Source organism: Pectinophora gossypiella, chromosome 22, assembly GCF_024362695.1.
Source record: "Pectinophora gossypiella chromosome 22, ilPecGoss1.1, whole genome shotgun sequence".
Lineage (NCBI taxonomy): Eukaryota > Metazoa > Arthropoda > Insecta > Lepidoptera > Gelechiidae > Pectinophora > Pectinophora gossypiella.
In genome coordinates, this window is record NC_065425.1 from 8,682,506 (window position 1) to 8,702,730 (window position 20,225).

Here is a 20,225-nt window from a genome sequence, read left to right on the forward strand (position 1 = left end):
ATTATTGTCCCATGTAAAATTTTTAGATTTGTGCTTAAAATTGACGTGTGTTCCATAAATTTTATGGCCATCGATTACTCTGCGGAAATCAGAACTAATATGTCCTCATTATAAGCAACTTATAATTTTTGTATAGGTCTTTGTTACCTGTTAAAAGTAAATAAACTTATATAGGCTGCTTTTGATTGTCTGGATTACAAAAAAAAAAAAAACAATTACAGAGGTAAAAGAGTCTTAACCAACATGGCTATTGTCGGCCCTTCATTATTGGAAACAAAATAACAAAAGGTAAAAATAGGTCGCTTTACGGAATCCGAACCAACCAATCGACTGATGCAAGCTTCCATCTCAACCACTAGACCACTATTCCAGTACCACAGACATCAATATTAGCAATTCTGAAACAGATATTATTAATACGGAAGCAATTCCGTGGTATAACGCAGTGGAAATACATTTCCGTTGGAGAACAGATGGGTTTAATCACAAGACAATCAATCTTGTAAGTAGCTATCAATATGGTAAGTTTATTTGCACAGTGCATATTAAGTATCTGATAATGTCAATTGGTAATCATTATCGACAGAGCCTTTAATTCAAACATATGTCGGTGTACAACAGCGTTCATGACGGCCTCTGTGATCCAGTGGTTGAGCATTGGGCTCACGATCCGGAGGCCCCGGGTTCGAATCCCGGGGACATATCACAGAAATCGCTTTGTGATCCCTAGTTTGGACGTTACAGGCTCATCACCTGATTGTCGGAATGTATTTATTTATTATTTATTTATTTATTTATTCAATGTTCTAGAACTATCTTTACAAGACTATCCCAATACAATAGTTCACTAGAAATATACATAATTATACAAATCTTAAAGTAGGAGCAATTAATTATATTGTACATAGCACGTAACATATAAGGTGACCCTTCGGAATTCGGCCAGGCTACATATAAATATATCAGTCCTTTCTGCGATCTCATTAAGTGTGTGCAGTGCTCGAGTCAGGGGCGATTTGTTTACAAGGTTCGTCCGTCCGCTGGCAACGCTGAACAGCCGAGGCATCCTTCTCCGATACACATATCTGTCGGGTACACTTACTTTTAAATATGCTAGTGCACTGGGATTGTGAATTATTCCACGAAATACTTCACACAAGTACACAGATAACGCCAGGTTCCTCCTAACTTCCAGTTTGTTGTATCCCACCATACCCAGAACAAATAAAGTGGGATACATTAACGGATAAAAAGGATAGACACCATACAGTTTTTGATATAAGTACCTAGTAAATTTATTTTGCACTTTTTCAAGCATTTGCGTGTACTTAGCTTCGTGTGGAGACCAGATAACAGCATTAAATTCCAGCTGACTCCTAACCAGGGCATTGTATAGTGCTATAATAACTTTAATATTTGAAAAATCTTTACCTTGACGCAATAGAAATCCTAACTGTCTAAAAGCATTTTTGCAAACTTTCGTCACAAACGCTGAAAAGGATAACTCGTTATTCATTTGAATTCCTAAATCACGAACCTCTTGGACTCTTCTCATGGGCTCACCATCTATTTTAAATTCCGTGCTTAGGAGTCCTCATTCGACCAAAAGTTAGTACTGAACATTTCGCAACATTGAAAAATAGTTTATTTTGTTTACTCCACTCGACCACACTGTCAATATCCCTCTGAAAGTTATTACAGTCACTAGCATTCCGAATTACAAGAAGTAACTTAAGGTCATCAGCAAATAATAAACATAACGCATTTTTCACAACTGCAGGTAGGTCATTTATCATGATAATAAAATTAAGGGGACCCAAATTACTACCCTGACTCACACCCGACCATGTAAAATACGGCTGTGACTCGAACCCGGCGTACTCCACGTACTGTTGCCTATCCCTCATATAACTAGCAAAAAAGTTCAGAAGCTTGGGGGTGCAACCCATACTTGCCAACTTGGACAATAGTATGTCGTTGTCAACCATATCAAACGCTTTTTTGAAGTCAAAGAAAGCTGCCTCCACTTGGACTCCCGCGTCAACATGAGGAACTATATACATCATTGAGTTGATGAGGTTGCTAGTGGTAGACCGCCCCGGTCGGAAACCGTGCTGAGCGTCTGATAGTTGACATGATATTTGCTGATATAAACACTTTTGAATTATGGACTCAAAAGTTTTCGCAAATGTAGATAAAATCGCCACCGGTCTAAAATTTGTAATATCAGTACTCCCCTTACTCTTGGGTACAGGTACCACCCTAGTGATTTTCCATCTTTCTGGAAAAATAGATTTTTCTAAACAGAGATTAAAAATGTGTAGTAAAGGTTCTGATAAGACCATTCTGCAGTCCCTGACTACATAAGGCGGTATCCCATCGGGGCCAGCTGACCGTTTAGGTTTAAGACGCACTAGCGCCGCCAACACCTGACTATGTTCTATCATATCTACATGTACCCGTGAGCTGCTGTTCCCGCTTCCCGATATTGCTGATCCTACATCTAACTGGGCTCTTACTTTACTATATACCGATTCAAAATACATAGCTAATTGCGTCGCGCCATCACAGCCTAACAATTGTTCATCGTCCTTAGTAATTTTACATTTGTTACGTGAACTTTTGGGTTATCCATTACGCTACTTTGCACTCTGTTTCTATGTTGTTCGTGTGCTAAAGTGATCATATGTTTGACCTTTGCTCTTTGTTCCGAAAAAAGTTTATAGTCATTTTTCTTGTTGCTCGATTTATACTGTTTATGTAAATCCGCCTTTAGTTTGATGTTGAAAATAATTTCTCCGGTATACCATTCAGGATAACTATATCTTGTTGCGTCAGCTGTATGTAAGATGATCCGTGCTTCGGAAGGCAAGTTAAGCCGTTGGTCTCGGTTACTACTTACTGATGTAAGTAGCTAGTCGTTACATGAGCCATGTCAGGGGTCGTTAGCGGCTCAGTAATAACTCTGACACCAGGGTTGGTGATGTTGGTATTCCACCTCACAACTCACACGATTAGAGGAAGAGCGTTTAACGCAACGCTCACGCATGTTACGTTTAGTTTTAGTTTGACTATCAATACTTGACTTTGAAAATCATCTATACTATAAATATAACTATACTATCGATTGTATTGATATTGCAAAACAATCCATACTGTTTTTTTTTTCAACTGTTGATAGTCTATGCTACTTCACTAGCACGCATTGCCTTACCTTTGTCAAAGAATGCTACGGACGATAATAATATGTATATACCCCTCAGCTGTATGGTCACGCGAATACTAACATAACATAACATAACAAATACTTTATTGCACAAACAGGAAAAAACAAAATACAAAACAAAAGAGAAATAGAATTAGTACAATAGGCGGCCTTATTGCTAAGTAGCAATCTCTTCCAGGCAACCTTTAAGTATAGGAGATATTGAATATTAGGTAATATAGCGGGATAGTGCAGCATGGGAATACTTGTGCATATAAAAAAAAAATGGTTTCAAAGTGTATACTAATATGTATACACTTTGAAACCATGTCACATTAACTTTTTTGCCAAATTACACCGTAAGTCTCATTAAAATGTCAAATAAGATAGTGCGACAGGGTTCTAAAGAGGTTACATGATGTTATCCATAACTGTACTCCGTAATATGATATAGAGGTGAATTCTTTAGTCGACTCAGTAACATGCCGGAACGAGAAGGTTCTGAACGCTCTGAGTCTTTTACCAGTAATGAGGGAAGCTATGATGGGAGAAATACGTATATTAGGGAGACCAGATAATTTCTGTAGATACAAGAATATATCAATATATACAGGGTGTAAGTGACAACGTAACGAATACTGAGGGAGATGATTTAGCTCATTATTCTGTGTTGACATCAAGTGCAATTTTCCGCCGCTAAATGGAACTGAAAATTCATAAATTCATGAATTTTGCGACAGAAAATTTCACTTGGTATGAACTCGGAATCATGGTCTGAGTCATCATTAGTATACGTCATGATGTCACTAACACCTTGTATATCAAGATCTATAGCTATTATTGTTTACATAAAATGCAGTTGAGGTTTTATCACTAAGTACAATTATATTATGTTATACATTTTCTTTGATTTTTGTAATTGTTACAGTTAGATTATAATATTACTGTTTCCACAAATATGTTCGACGGAACCCTGTCTTCCAAGTCACAAGTTTTCCACTTAGTTTGGAAGTCAGTGGACCATGCTTTGTACCATGTTCCAGTTAAAAATAAGCTCAATGTACTAAACATTGTTAGTGTAACTGTTAACAATAAACTATTTATTTATTTACATATAAATGCAAACTCAGATTAAGAGTTTTTCGTCTACCAAGTAGCTTTAATATTCACAAATCATCATGGTTCTCATTTGTAAATTATCCATATTATTCCTGTTATTCTCATCAGCGGGCACCTCTGTCTTGGTTTTGGAGATACTCTTATGTGGAAGAGCATAGTATAGTTTCTTCCAGAACCAGGGATCACCCCACTTCAGATACGTATTATTCGATACGAAATGACGCAAATCGGCTGCCATTTCTCTTTCGATGACGTCATCTAGGACCACGATGATGATGCGCGTTCGACCTTCTTTAACTGCATTAGTGTGCGCCATTCGAAATTCGAACATACCCCAAGTGGACTCAACATAGTCTTTTGACAGGATGATAATAGTCTTCCGAGAATGCAGTATGGAGTTTTCCACCTGATTAGGAATCCATTCACCTACGATCCAGTCTCGATAATGAACGCATATCTTGTAATCAGGATCTAGTTTTGGCAAGAGTTCTTGGGCTACAAATTCGTGGTCGTGATGACTGAATGCAATGAATGCATCGTAATGACAGTCGCTGTCAATGTCGTCTTCTTTTATGCAGTACAAACATAAGCCGTGGATGAATAGGAAGACCTGTAAAATATAGATGATATAGGCGGTTATCACACTAAGCGGGGGACGGGGGGCGGTTGCACCTTCGATTCTTAGCACGCGAGTAAAGCAGTGCTTTACCACGCAGGTTGCTACTGCCTAATTATTGTTTCCTAACAGATTATACATATTTGTAAAAGTAGAAGACAAATCCATTTTTGATCATAAACATCCCCATCTCAAGCAACCGAAAGAGTCGATTATTTTTTAAGTGAATTGTTTAAAAATCCTTCGTTGTTATTCTTCTTCAAGAATAAAATAAAAAGAAAGGCACATAGATCTTGACATCTCTAGGATTAAACTGGTTATTGTAATAAACGTTTACCTTGATAGGGTGTTCATAAATACGATACAGACTGAAGCAGAGTATGACAAGTGCCACAGCAACTGTTACAGGCACAACTATATGCACAGGGAAAACAAAACAGAGATCATCCGGAACGACGTCATTAATCAATAAATCAACGCCTGCGCAAGTTAAGTTGTCATAATCCTCCACCTGGAAGAAAGAAGTATAATTGAAACACATAATACCGGGTTCTTATTACGATAAAATCAGGGTTATGAGACTCCCAATATTTCTACACTGGTGCAGGTGCCATGATCACGGGATGTCAAATAATGTAGAAAGAATGATTATTTAATGTTCGCTACATCTGACTTCGCTCAGATAAACGACAGATACATAAACAAACAACATATATGCGATCCTTTGCTGGTCACATGCCTCTTTTCAATTAACCCGAAGGGTGTCAACCATACTTCACCATGCTGCAAACGGCACACCTCATGTGTTAAGCGAATAGTTAGTTTAGCGTGTATTATTTCAAGGATTTAACATTATGTTAATAACCTATCAATAGTTTAGTACGACCTAAGAACTTTAATATAAAAATAATATTGAAGCAAATTGCAGCCACTTCTCGTCACAAAGCTTCAAGAGAGATGGGAGCCGTGTGGTAACTGATGATCGACATATCATATAAAGAGGAGACAATTCCTGAAACCAGTTTTACTATATGGGTTAATAAGCAACTGAATGCTTTCCATGATTGAGCTTCAATCGAGCTACTAATATTTTGAATGAATATAGTAGGTACACAAGTTGTTGGGGATCGACGCCTTTTCATATTTATTAATCCCGACAGGAAGAAGACGGATTGCTATTTTTATTTAATAGGCGCTAAGTTGACATTGTTCCTCCCCCCGCAACCCCTTTCACTTGTACTTTCACATTTCACTGAATTAGACGTTGATTTTTATCTCTGATTTTTCATTTTATTTCCAGTACTACCTGAAGGCGTAATTCCTCAAGAACACAAGTACTTTGAATTTTCTTACCTGATATTTATGTTCTTGTAACTTGGTAATAAAGTATTTATTTTCACAGTCACAGAGCAGAGGGTTATCATCTAGTAGTAAACGGCGAGAATTGTCAAACAAGGTCTTCGCTACTTCTGGTTCCACGCGAGATACACGGTTTTGTCGTATATCCAGTAGCTGAGAATATCAAGGAACTGATTTAAATAAGTAGATACTACATGAGCCACGTCAAGGGCTTTCGGCGGCTCAATAATAACCCTGATTCCAGGGTTGATGGGGTTGGTAATCCACATCACAACCTATGTTATTTAGATTTCTAGCTAGTAATTAAATATGACGGTAAGATTGATAAGGCCACAAAACAAAATTTCTAAAAGAAAATAATTTAGAATATTTATTTTTTTGTAAAATGATTAAATTTCAAATATGAATTAATCGTTATTCGTAGACAATAATGTTAGGTGTTCTGGTTATCATGGTGACGATATAGGAACTTCTAAAAAAAAATCTAAAACGCTTGGTAGTTGATTTACGCACAACTCTGTTTTTTTGGGACAATTTATTTCAGAAATACAGAAATATTTATTATAATCAATCCTTAATTTCTGGACGTAAGAACTTTATGGACGGTTTTTAAGAAAAACTGTTTTATCCTCGTAAGCCCTGGGGTCCTCTGAGAAGGACCAAATAATTGTAGTCATAAAGGCCGAAGGTTTTGAAATAATTTGTTCTAATAATCAACGAAGGTACTTTTAAAAGTACCAAAACTTTGCTTGTCAATTTAATTCAAACCTTTGCGCCGATTGAGAAAAAAAGTATTTTGTCTATGAACTAATTCATTCAATTTCGTGAATAGGTGGCTTTTATAAAAAAGGAATATGTATCACTTGTCGTAATTTGTCATTTTATTGGTAAAGATGGTACGCACACAGCGACGAGGTAAAAAAAAAATCAAGTTAATAATCGATTTTCGTAGTATTTCATACACATTATTTTCATAAATCGCAGATAATATAATAATCAACAACATGACATAGTTATTTTATCAATTTCGTATCGATATCGTTAGCAACATGAAAGCAAACTTTTTTAGTCCTTTGCAAGGGACTTTAGGTGTCATGTCCGGATATTTTTCAAATACTTTTTTAAATTGTTATATGTGATTAAATCATACCGATATAGACTGACTTGCTTACGTGATCTTATTATTAAAAAAAACTACCGTCTTCATTTTATTTCCTTTTTCCTTCTAATGATGATCTAAACTGACACCATGAATTAATTTCTTTCCTAATAATAAAAACCTAATGTACTTCCAGAGGGACTAATCACAAACTACATCATAAAAACTAAAACTCGTTACTTATTTTATATTTAAATATGTAAGTATATACACATATTTATGACATACAAATAGGTACGTATGATAATGAAAAAATACATAACCCTTTATAATAATAATATTTTTCAGATTTTACTAAAAGTAGTGACTTAAACCGGGAGTCCTTCTGGAAGAACTAAAAAAAAACGTAATTTTTTCAAAAATGTCTTCTATTCATCCTTACATAGGTCTCCACTTAATTTGAACCCGATCGGATAACTCTAACACTTTAAAATTTGTACTTGAAGTGCTCGGCCTTTACGACTACAAAAATTTGGTCCTTTTCAAAGTACCACCGTCGAAGTAATAACTTCGAAACCGTAATTATGCTTCGGCGTTACGAGGATAAAAAGTCATTAGGGTGGTAGTGTTATGTTACCTGTGCAATAAGATCTACTTTCGAGCAAGCATGTTGAAAAATATGTACCACTTTTATTTACTTACTTGAAGTGAATCAGGCAGCTCCTCGATATGAATCCTCTCTATATTATTATTTGCAATGTATAACTCTTTCAACCCGTCTTCTATAGGAATCGCATTGAGTGACGCATCATTGCAATTCGCAATAACAGCGCCATCTATCCAAGCGCGGCGGAATGTACAACCAAACTTGATCGTCTTCGTACATTCTAAAAACTTTGCGGGTATCAGCGATATCATTGTTCCAACAGGACATACTGCTCCTGTTACTGAAATTAGTCCCTCTCTAAGGGCTTTAGCGAACCACGCATTTTCGCAGTCGCAATCAAATTGTGATTCCAGGTGAAACGTTGTGTTTTTCCATCTAGATAATGTTGTCTTATTCTGAAAATAAACGACTGTTACAACCTCAGATAAATTAAAGACGGGAGTTGCTAAGAGCACCTGTTCCCCTCTGCCGAAGTAGATGTTGTGGCCAGATCATTTCATGGAATAGAATATCACTCTAGTTTGGTCAGATCAATGAACACAAAACGTTTAACAACATGAGCAACTAGACGCATGATTACTTCATGATATGGCCTAACGTTGACAATCACATTGTAAAATTAATAACATCATCTACTGGTAGTGACGCCGATGTAGATTATATTTAAAACTTGATTGATATTATAATCGATGAATTAATGTAATTGTAAAATTTTCCAAAATTGTACATGGCCAAACGTTGATTGAAATATCATTTAACAATGACGTTTCAAAGACTAATCCATGAAATATATGACCATTTCAAGAAATGGTCGATCACTTCATGAAATGATCAATTTTAAGATCTGGCCACGACAGATACATTCATGAACGATCAGTTCGTGATTTGATTTGGTAAACGTTTAAAGAGACATTGATTTTTTACTCGTATCAGACTGCGAATCGTATCAAGTAGATCTGTGATGTACATTATAAACCTTATCTCCCCCAAAATGTGCCAGAAAAAATAAAATGTAAAGCTAGCGCAAATATAATTTCGATCTATAGTTTCTCTGACGTTAAAACCAACTAAATTATGTTCCTAACTACCTTTTGCCCGCGACTTCGTCCGCGTGGCCTGTTATAAAAAAGAGATCTTTGTATGTGTGGGAGTGCATATCAAATTTCAAGCATCTAACTTATGCAGTTTAGATTTTTTCATACAAATGTTTCTTTCCGCTAACTCCCGTTTCCGTAAGAATTTTGCAATATCCTGTTGCAACTAACCTTTAAGTTAACTAAGGTACCTGCATGCCAAATTTCAAGCGTCTAACTTAAGCGGTTTAGATTTTTCATACAAAAGGATTTTCCCGCTAATTCCCGTTTCCGTGGGAATTCCGGGAATTCCTTTCTTAGTGCACCTCTACGGTACCTAAGCTACGTCCCTTCCAAATTTCAAGTGCCTACGTTTAGCCGTTTAGACTGTGCGTTGATATGTCAGTCAGTCAGTTTCTCCTTTTATATATTTAGAAGATAAGGAGTTACCATACCTGTACCAATTCGTAATCTTCTTTTTGAAATGCCGCTTTGTAAATTGGATTTCCTTGTAATTCTACTACTAGGTGATCAGCCTCAGTGGATGGTAACTCTTCGATCTGAAATGACATAAATATCTGTGACTGAAGGGTGTCTAAAAAAGCTTAATTGAAACATTGCATCTGAAAAAAAAAAATATATTGCAATTGGACATCTGTGCGTAGAAAAATAAGAGCACATTTTCAACAAATTTCAAATAGCATGTTGCTTTTTTAGATGAATTGCTTCAATATGGCGATTTTAACGTCCCAGCCCTCGCGGTACGGTAACCGCGAATTGTATATTATAGAGGGCTTCGATCAATAGCCGTATGATGTCTAACTACGTAGATAGCATTCGCTACGTTTATTAGTCGAAGCTCTCGATATAATTCGCGTCGCGCGTGGTGCAGTTACCGTGCAGACCATACTGAACGCGGTATAGAAGCGGGATCGTACCAAGTGGTCATCATCATCATCACCAGCCCATTAACGTCCCCACTGCTGGGGCACGGGCCTTCCCTATGGATGGATAGGGAGATCGGGCCTTAAACCATCACGCGGGCCCAGTCGGGTCTGATGGTTATTAACGACTGCTAATGCAGCCGAGACCAACGGGTTGACGTGCCTTCCGAAGCACGGAGGAGCTCGAGATGAAAACTTTTTTTTTTGTGGTCACCCGTCCTATGACCGGCCTTTGCAAAAGTTTCTTAACTTCAACAATCGCAGACCGAGCGCGTTCACCGCTGCGCCGTCGAACTCGTCAAAATGTGGTATTTCTCACAAATCGTCACTAACGTCGCTAATTGACGTATCTGAAATTTTTGGCGAATCTGATCTGCACCCTTTGCTATTGTCAATAAGACAAATTATTTTAGCAAAAAATTGCAGATACGTCAGTTTGCAATGTCACCCACGAAATATCAGAATAGTTGTGATCTTAAAACATGAATGAATACTAATAATGTAATTCCTACAACCTACAGTGCTTAAAATAATTACAAAAAATTATATTAGCTATACAACACGACTCTTTACTGTACCTGAAGTTCACGGATTTGGTTGTTTTTCAAGTCCATATACTCCAGTCGAGGCATATATCGTCCACTAAAACATAGTTCATTTACACCTGCATCAGCTAATGAAAGGCTTTCTATCTTCGTAATATGGAGCACTGCAATTAAAAGAATACGCTCGAGACGGGAGATGTGAAAAGTATGACTGTGGATAGATAAGGAATTATCGAAGAAAATGTAGCTGTTGATTGTTTAATGAACGTTAAGTGTGTGAAAGTTGTCAGTATTGAAATTACAACTGATAAAGAGTGGGCACCATAATAATCGTTCACGCCAAGTGAGTATTTAAAGTTAAAATGATCCTGGAGTCCAAGATACGTGTAGTAACGGAAATGTTTGTACAGTAATGTACAATGTATGTTTGTCAGAGCACTGCGGGGCGGAGGACAAGAGGGAACCCACTACCCTGGAAAAATGTTTCCCTAAAAAGTAGCATAGAGAATGCTACACCGACAAGAGCGTGGCTCTTTAATTAGAGATCATGCGATTACTGCTTTTAAGTATTTTCTTAAGTCTCAATTTAACGGAGAAGTAAACAGCTTTAAAAATTACCTTTGCCATCTTTAACGAACTTCATTAATCCACATAAACCATTCATAGGATTGCTGGATATGTTCAATTCGCGTAAAGCAAGTAAATCTTCGGTCAGCAAAAAGTAATTCAATCCAGCGGTAAAAAATCTATTTCGTGATAAATTAAGATGTGTTAGATTCTTCAAAGTTCCCAAATGCTGTATGTCGTCACTGTAAATAATTAAATTGATTATAATTATATTCAAAAGTAGATAATTATTTTATTTATTCAACACACAAATTTAAAGCGAAATAGAATATCATTTTAAAACATCGATGTATAAGAGTGTCTGATGTATAGAAATCAAAATATATGAGTTTACTTACAATTGAATGCTTTGCAAATGATTATTAGACAAATCTAGGTGTTCAAGGCTTTTGAACCCCAAAAGTAGGTCGAAGGGAAATTGTGACAGTGCACTGTTCTTCACTGATAATTCCCGAACTGACGGTATACGACTCGAACCTTGTAGTATTCTATAAAGATGTGTTATTGATGTCTTCTCAAATCTTAACCTTTTAAGTAGTCTACAAGGCTCCAGCCAGTTGTTGACATCTCTTTTGACTTCCCAAGCTATCAGTTCTAGTATAGTTAGTTTAGAACATTCACCGAAGTCTCCCAAGGAGACTCCGTTCTTTAAAACAATTTTTGTTGCATTTGTCGACATTGGTGGAAGGTTTACATTCGATGACATAAAGAAGATCAGTGTCTTAAGAGGTTGTAAGAAGTCATCATCAAAAGTAACGCTGTTTGGTAAACCTTCATTGTCTATTACCAAAATCAGGATGTTCAAACCAGTCAAGTGATATGGATACAGAGTTGAAGGCATCTTGTACAAAAGAAATAGGCTTTCCAAACTTGTCATGCTAATATTAAATTTAGCCAATGCATCGGCGTAAGATTTGTTCTTTGGTGGTATACAATAGTTTATATCGATTGCCTTAAATGATATCGTTTTGTTGAATCCATTGAAAGCTTCATCAATATTCGATGTAAAAATGCAGTCTAGTCTAAATCGGTTTTCGGTGACAAATATGCTGTTCCCTGAAAACGCACTTTCAGTTAACCATAACCATATAGATTGCTAGCTACCCGCCCCGGCTTCGCTCTGGTGCAATTCTGAGGAAATTAAATTATTTACAATCCAAACATGAATTCGAACTCATAAAGTCGAATTCAGTGATTTAGAGACCGAGTCGGGAATCGAACCCACTGCATTACGATATAAGTGACGCGTCCTCTGAACAGGGCTGTCTCTGGTTATATAACCACTACGTCCGGCCTCCGGCCTCCGTGGTCCAGTGGTTGAGCGTTCTGCTCACAATCCGGAGGCCCCGGGTTCGTATCCTGGTGGGAACAAATCACAAAAATCACATTGTGATCCTTAGTTTGGTTAGGACATTACAGGCTGATAACCTGATTGTCCGAAAGTAAGATGATCCGTGTGGAAGGCACGTTAAACCGTTGGTCCCGGTTATTACTTACTGATGTAAGTACGTAGTCGTTACATGGGTCATGTCAGGGGCCTATGGCGGCTGAGTAATAACCCTGACACCAGGGTTGATGGGATTGGTAATCCACCACACGATAGAAGAAAACCAATACGTGTAGTTGTGCTACTACGCGTATGATTTAAAAATATTTACCTTTAAAATTAACATACGGTATGTCTGTTAAGTTGTATGTCTTCCGGGTTTCATTTACATTGCTTCCTTCATCTACAAATAATAGTATAACAAGAAAAACTTTTTTCAGCGCCATCTTTAAACAACACAGTATTATTATTTCACCTATCCAACACGAAAGGGGTAAGGAACAGGAGAAGGATCCTTACACACTGAACATTTGGTCTTCCTTTTTAACTCCCCTATTCTAACTGCTAGAGGTTATATTTCACGCGAAAGGAAATTTTGTCTCGACCTTATAAATTACTACGCCCAGTAGTTTATATTTGCAAGACTATTACGCTAGTTCGTAAATTAAACTCGGAACTAGCGTATAGAAAATAACTTATCACTATTGTGTGTAAGAAATAAGTACTTAGCTATTATTCTATGATAACGCATTTATATTATATACAGGGCGTTACTGATACCGTACCGAATACTGAAGGGGATGATTCAGCCATGATTCTGTGTTAATATAAAGTGGAACTTTCCGTTGCAAAATTATTTTTCGTGTCTATTTAAATTATTTTCAATTGTATAATTTTGCGATTGAAAATTCCACTTGATATTAACTCAGAATCATCCTCCTCAGCATTTTATAATATTATTTCTTTTTACAGGTTAATAATATTTGACTACTTTTTAAATAATATAGGCTCGCGATTGATCACAATCTCACCTGATGGTAATTAACGATGTGGTGTAGGGTGGATCACGCTTACCTAGCAAATGCCTATTCACTCTAGCCTTGACGACTCCTAGATTATACGTAGTCGGAGAAACAGACGACGGCAGGCAGACTAAATCCTTCGCTATTCGCATCAAAAAGGAAGAGGCAAGACATTTAGTGCGGATTGGTGGTATATATGTCGTGGCCAGATCGTAAAATTGATCATTTCATGATGTGTTCGACAATTTCATGAAATGGTCATTTTTCATGAAATGTCCAACTTAAGTTGACCATATCGTTGAAATCAATGAACGTTTGGCCATATTGTTAATGTAGGCGGTGTTCATGCTATGTGGTGTAATAAAAATGCGAATATTCGATTAATTTCTTGGGTTCAAAATTATGTACAGTCATGAGCAATATAATGTACCCACTTTAGGACTCTGTCGCACTAACATATTTGACATTTAGTGAGACTTATAGTTCAATTTGTCAAAAAAGTTAATGTGACATGGTACCAAAGTGTATACATATTAATGCTCGTGACCGTACTATTCGACATGGAAAATTGTACAATTACATTTATTCATCGATTATAATATCAATCAAGTTTTATTTATTTATTTATTTAGGTATACCAACAGTACACATATTGTAAAGTTATAAAATGCAAGTCTTAAATTAGTTTTAAATATAATCGACACCAGCGCCACTATCGGTGGACAATGTTACTAATACGATATGATTGCCAACGTTTGGCCATATCATGAAGTAATCATGCATTTAGTTGCTCATATCGTTAAAAGTTTTGTGTTCATTGATCTGGTCAAACTACATCATGATGTGGCCAACGAATGATATTCTATTTCATGAAATACGACCATTTCATGAAATGATCGAGCATCTCATGAAATGATCAATTCTATGACCTGGCCACGACATATCCACAACATAAAGATGAAATGCCCATCGACGCCTAGTTGTCTGTAGATGGAATAGAGTGGGTGGAATTAACTTGTGAAGTTCCTGCGCACACTCACCGAAGTGTATCCTATAAAAGACCGATAAACAAGCTGCCCTTTATCTGTGGTCCCTTAACACCTCTTACCTATTACCTTTATTTCAATTACTATTTTGGCCTACAGTCACAAAAAATACACTATAAAACTTTCACTTCACTGTTTTTCTTCCATCTAAGTTTTCGTTGTGTTTAGGAATAGAATAAGTGTTAATTAAAACACGTAATACCGGGTTCTTACCGCGTTAATCGGGGTTATGAGACTCCTGATATTTCAACACTATTGCAAAGAGCCATAATTACGGGACGATACAGTCACAGCCCTGATTTACGCGGTAAGAACCCTGTATTATGTGTATTATTTATGATAATAACCGCGTAAAACTCAAACACTTTAGAATACGTCTGCTTATTACCACATTTTTGAGGAAACTACTTACACGAGTGTCTTTATCAATTGTGTGAATAATTGTATGTCTGTCTCGCTAGACTTTAAGGAAAAACTTCGGGATTAATTTTATACGCGCAAGAAGTAAACTTGTTTGGCACGCTTGTTTGGCAAGTGTGTTAGCAGACCGGTGGGACTACCCACTGCTGAGGCGCTGGATACAGCTGCACGCTGCTGTGCCAAGGGTCGCGCGTGTGTATTAGCTTAATTTGTATAAGTTATTACAAACATTAGAATATAAGTAGTTTGTTACTAACATATATGGATACAGTCCGAAATATATAATTTTAATTTGAATTTTGATTGTATTACGTTATACCAGATAAAGACTTGTAGTCTATATTCTTATTATGATAAACTGGTGGACTGTGGTCCTGTGGTTCATCGGCTTGCTTCTCAAAAGAGGAGCGCCGCTTCTAACCCCGGCACTGGACTTGCACTAATGAGTTACTAATTTATCTTAAGTGCAGTTTTCACTAACACAGTTGGCTCGACCATTATAGACGGCGATGCGGCTCACCACCTATCACGTTGGTTTAACAGAAACGGTGAGGTGTGGATATTAATACAAATATACTTTATTGCAAAAGAAATACTTACAAAAGACTCTTAACTAGGTACATGGCAGCTGGCGCCCTTATCGCTTAAAGCTTGGGCTGGTTTTGGCTTTTTTCAACGTTGGGAAATGCATTTACGCATGCCCGCCGCCATGGCGATGACGACGGGTTATGTGGGACTTCAGGATCTCTAGTATCCCGCCTACCCACTAAAACCCAACGGTGTTCAGCCATCGGGACACACCCGCATACTTCCGCGACTCCCAGGCGGGGGCTGGTTTTGGCTTGGGTACTTGGTTCATCATGCAATGGCCTATGACTACCCCAATATATACCCCAATATATGAGTACCCCAATATATGAGTCCCCAATATAGTCGTGAGCTTATGTTTTATTATATTATAGGTTTTTAGAGTATTTAATAATGATTTTATTTTTATAAGAGGTCGTCATTTGTCATGTGTAGGAAAGTTAGTAGTTAGTGGCCGGAACAGCACCGAATTTCATGTTAATTGGTTTAGCGGTTAAAGTGTCATGAAATTTTAGAGTTGCTTTTGCAAATACATATACTTATAATTATGGAAGTAAGTACGGAGTAGGCATTGCCTTGGCAAATTGCAATGTGTCGTTTTACAAAAGGAATATTTTGTCCTTATGTTATATTTACGCATTGGCCTTCAACGGCTCAATAATATTCAACTCTTGCTAATATTAGTCATCGACCTTTTAACTTTATTTATATTTGTAACTCATGACATCAATTCCATGCGACCCTCACAATATATTATGAATTTAACTACTTAGTTCTACTAACTTACAGAGGGCAGCAGTAACTGTCAGTATCATTCAGAGGCGGAGGACAGGAGTCCTAGTACGGCTTTGAAATAGACTACTCTAGGCGCCTTCACACTCGCGTCAGACAGAGTACTGCGGGGCAGAAGGCAAGAGGGAAACCACTGTTCTATTTTTCCCTAAAAAGTAGCATGGAGAATGCTACACCGACAAGAGCTTGGCTCTTAAAATTAGTAATGAGTTCTATCTCATTATTATACTCAAATGTCTAATTACAATATTGTTTTTTATATTATTTATAGTGCACCAACTAAGGAAGCACATAATCCCACTGTTGGGTTTTACGACAAACCTGAAAATATACCTTTCTCGTTCAAGAGATATACCCACAAAATTAGGATGGATGGATCAGTTCTTTATCTAACAATGGCCCCGATTCCTGCAGACACCGCCTAATTTTATTTTAAGTTCTATCCGTCATTTTCATATCCGTCGAAAAGGAAAGGGACGGATGATTCACAGCTCTTAATTTTAGGAAGAATGAGTAAATGAATGAATAACCCGGGCGAATCAAAAAGGTACGTCGCTGGTATGCAATCCGTTTGACGTGCTGTCTACTTAACTGTGTCGGGTTATTGACTGATGTAAAATTTTTAGACGGTTGGTTTAGATTTGTGCTTAAAATTGACGTGTGTTCCATAAATTTTATGCGTGTCGATTACCCGTCCCTTTCCTTTTCGGCGGATAAGAAAATGACAGATATAACTTAAAATAAAATTAGATGGTATTTACAGGAATTAGCACCAATATGGAGTTTATTTTTTATACTTATTGAAGTCACTGAGTCATTCTCATGATAAACTGGGAAATTTGTAGTATAGAAATTTGTATTTGTAGTAGCTGGGGAATTCCAAAACAAGTTTTTTTTCTAATACGGGTTTTTCCGGATACTTACCACTTCCTCTATTGCCCAATGAAGGAATTTCCAGGCTACGTTCCTTAAAAAAAACTGTAGATGGCGGTGTACGGTCACGAGCATTAATATGTATACACTTTGGTACCATGTCACATTAACTTTTTTGACAAATTGAACTGTATGTCTCACTAAATGTCAAATATGTAAGGGCGACAGAGTCCTAAAGTGGCTACATTATGTTGCTGATGACTGTACAGGTTTGTCTTCGTTTAAGCTTATAATTTCATGGATAACGAACATAATTATGCATCTTTTATCTTTTTTTTATTGGTATAAATGATGACCCTTGTTATTACACCCAGGCACAACACATCTTACACCCACGCACAACACATCTTACACCCACGCACACGCGTACACACACACACACACAAGAGTATCTACTTATTATTTTATTTGATTGTCATTTGATTTTATTGTTTTTTCTACCTAAAGCTGCTGTATATGTCCTCTAGCCCTCATTGACAATTACTTCTGCCAATGTCATAATTATTCATTTACGTCATTTGAGCAATATTTTCGCGAAATCATGTTTCTATCATCAAAAATTACAATGTTTTATAATATTTTTCTTTACTGCCCTCATAACTCACACGAGAGAAGAAAATAAGTTTTGAAGAAACGCATCTACGTTAAAGTGGTGCAAAATATATCTGGAACCGAATCTGAAACCAAACACTATTCTAAATCCGTTTTAGAATAGTCTGGAGTGAATTCTCGTGTTTCATTTACCAGCGCAACTCTTGGCTTTAACTTTATAAATAGGTGCTAAAATCTAGTATATTTTAGGTCTCCGTTCAGACTTGGCTTGGGCTATCAATAGTTAGTGGTTCTGATCAATACATTGAACCTAGGCTTGATGAGGTCGGTTGGTCACATCCATCTCCGATGTATGACTTGCTTCGATTTCATCCCCTTAGGGCATAATTCAAGTTCAAATTCAAAAATATCTTTATTCAGTAGGTAACATACTCGTAGATACACTTTCAATCGTCATTTTTTACATAAGGAACGTGTCACCCGCCTAAAACTACTGCAGTTTCTCACTACCTATATAGCAGAGGAAAGTACTTTCGGACAATCAGGTGATTAGCCTGTAATGTCCTAAACAAACTAGGGTTCCCAAAGTGATTTTTGTGATATGTCTCCACCGGGATTCGAACCCGGAGTCTCCGGAGAGTGAGTCTAACGCTCAACCACTGCACCACAGAGGCCGTAAGCAAGTAAAGTTAACAGACATGCAGAGATATTATCGCTTTTACAATATTACCTAGTATGAATTATATAAAAAGGTGACTGAAATTCTAACTAGGCGTGGGCCTTTATAATGCCAGTATTTTTCAGAGCTTCTGTAATAAATTAAGAACCTGAACAAACGAGAATTTATTGCCACATTCATTAATTTTATTTTTAGAATGTTACCAAAATAGAAAGATCAAAAAGTGTGGGTGTGTGTGTTGTTGCTTCTATGCTGTTCTGGGTGCTTCTATGCTGTTCTGGGAGCAAATAAAAAACATAGAAAACGTTCAGCTGCTTGTCTTCCCGGGCATGTCGTGAAAACCGACAGATGGATTGTGTCCTCTAACATGATGGACTAATGTTATGGGCGATAGGCTGATACCTTATCACCATATAAGGTTCATCATATCCAGCTTACGACATCGTATTAACAGTGGCTGCAAGTTGTCTTTGATTACTTTTGGCTCTGCCCACCCCATTGGGGATTACAGGCGTGAGTTTATGTATGTATGTATGTAAAAAGTGTTAAGTATATTTAAATAACATAAAGCATCGCGCTTGTATCCCCAAAGGGGTAGGCAGCGGTTACTTATTATAGATATCGCGGTCTGCTCGAAACGGCTCGTGAGTTCGACCGACGGCCGACGCCGGCGCATGGACAACTAAGTACGATCGCGTTATCTATTATACCCACTTCTTTCCTGTTATTAAGTGCGTTCTCGTACAAAGTTCGCACACTTTCAACATACGTTTTAAGCAACTTAATAAATCTTGACTACAAAAAAACCCGTGTTGTGATGAGTATTATTTTTGATCTTTTAAACTTTCAGAGGCGAGCTACTTTAGCCTAATTAAGTGTATAAGTAACATAGTGATTAAGATAAAGTACCCACAGTATCTTCTCCTTATCGTGTGAGTTGTGAGGTGGATTACCAACCTCATCAACCCTGGTGTCAGGGTTACTATTGAGCCGCCAAAGGCCCCAGACATGTCTCTTGTAACGACTACGTACTTACATCAGTAAGTAGTAATTGGGACCAACGGCTTAACGTGCCTTCCGAAGCACGGACCTTACTTACTTTCTTATCTTACTTTCGGGCAATCAGGTGATCAGCCTGTAATGTCCTAACCAAACTAGGGACCACAAAGTGTTTTTTTATATGTCCCCACCGGGACTCGAACCCGGGACCTTCGGATTGTGAGCCAAACGTTCAACCACTGGACCACAGAGGCCGTTCCCCACATTGACCTTTGGTTATGCCAATGTATTGCCTAATCACTGTTCTTTGCCAGCAGCGAGCCGGAAGAGATTTATTACAACGATTTTGCTTAAGCGTTTCGCCAATGACTGTTGTGTTTTTGACAGGACTTATTTCAGATTTTCTTCAGACTTGCTTCTATATTTGGTCGGACAAATGAAAAATGCTAAGAGGTTTTCCCTTCGCGGGTTGGAAGGTTAGTCAGGCAGTCGCTTCTGTGAAAAACCGGACCTGTCAAATCTTCAGGTAAGGTAAGCGGACTCCGTGAAAACGGGATAACGCTGGAGAGATGATGAGTCTGGTGGAAGTTAACGAGAATTATTTAATTATAAT

The 20,225-nt window shown here is 37.4% G+C and overlaps 1 protein-coding gene across 1 annotated transcript; it reads right to left on the reverse strand.

Moving 5' to 3' along the window:
* Positions 1-4,314: 4,314 nt before the first annotated feature.
* On the reverse strand, positions 4,315-15,001 carry LOC126377048 (protein toll-like). The gene is made up of 10 exons (XM_050024671.1): positions 14,997-15,001; positions 12,913-12,984; positions 11,593-12,310; positions 11,246-11,436; positions 10,661-10,791; positions 9,594-9,698; positions 8,101-8,460; positions 6,294-6,452; positions 5,278-5,451; positions 4,315-4,934 (listed from the first exon to the last, which is right to left on the reverse strand). Exons 3-10 carry the CDS (start codon positions 12,129-12,131, stop codon positions 4,365-4,367), a joined length of 2,229 nt encoding a protein of 742 aa, XP_049880628.1. The 5' UTR covers positions 12,132-12,310; positions 12,913-12,984; positions 14,997-15,001; the 3' UTR covers positions 4,315-4,364.
* Between the last annotated feature and the right edge of the window lie 5,224 nt (positions 15,002-20,225).

Bases quoted from the DNA above. Each gene is read 5' to 3' on its own strand.
- LOC126377048 (XM_050024671.1), bottom strand. From the start codon at position 12,131: ATGACAAGTTTGGAAAGCCTATTTCTTTTGTACAAGATGCCTTCAACT. The intron at 11,437-11,592 runs GTAAGTAAACTC...AATTATTTACAG, and splicing joins CATTTGCAAAGCATTCAATT to TGACGACATACAGCATTTGG. The intron at 9,699-10,660 runs GTACAGTAAAGA...ATGTCATTTCAG, and splicing joins ACCAAATCCGTGAACTTCAG to ATCGAAGAGTTACCATCCAC.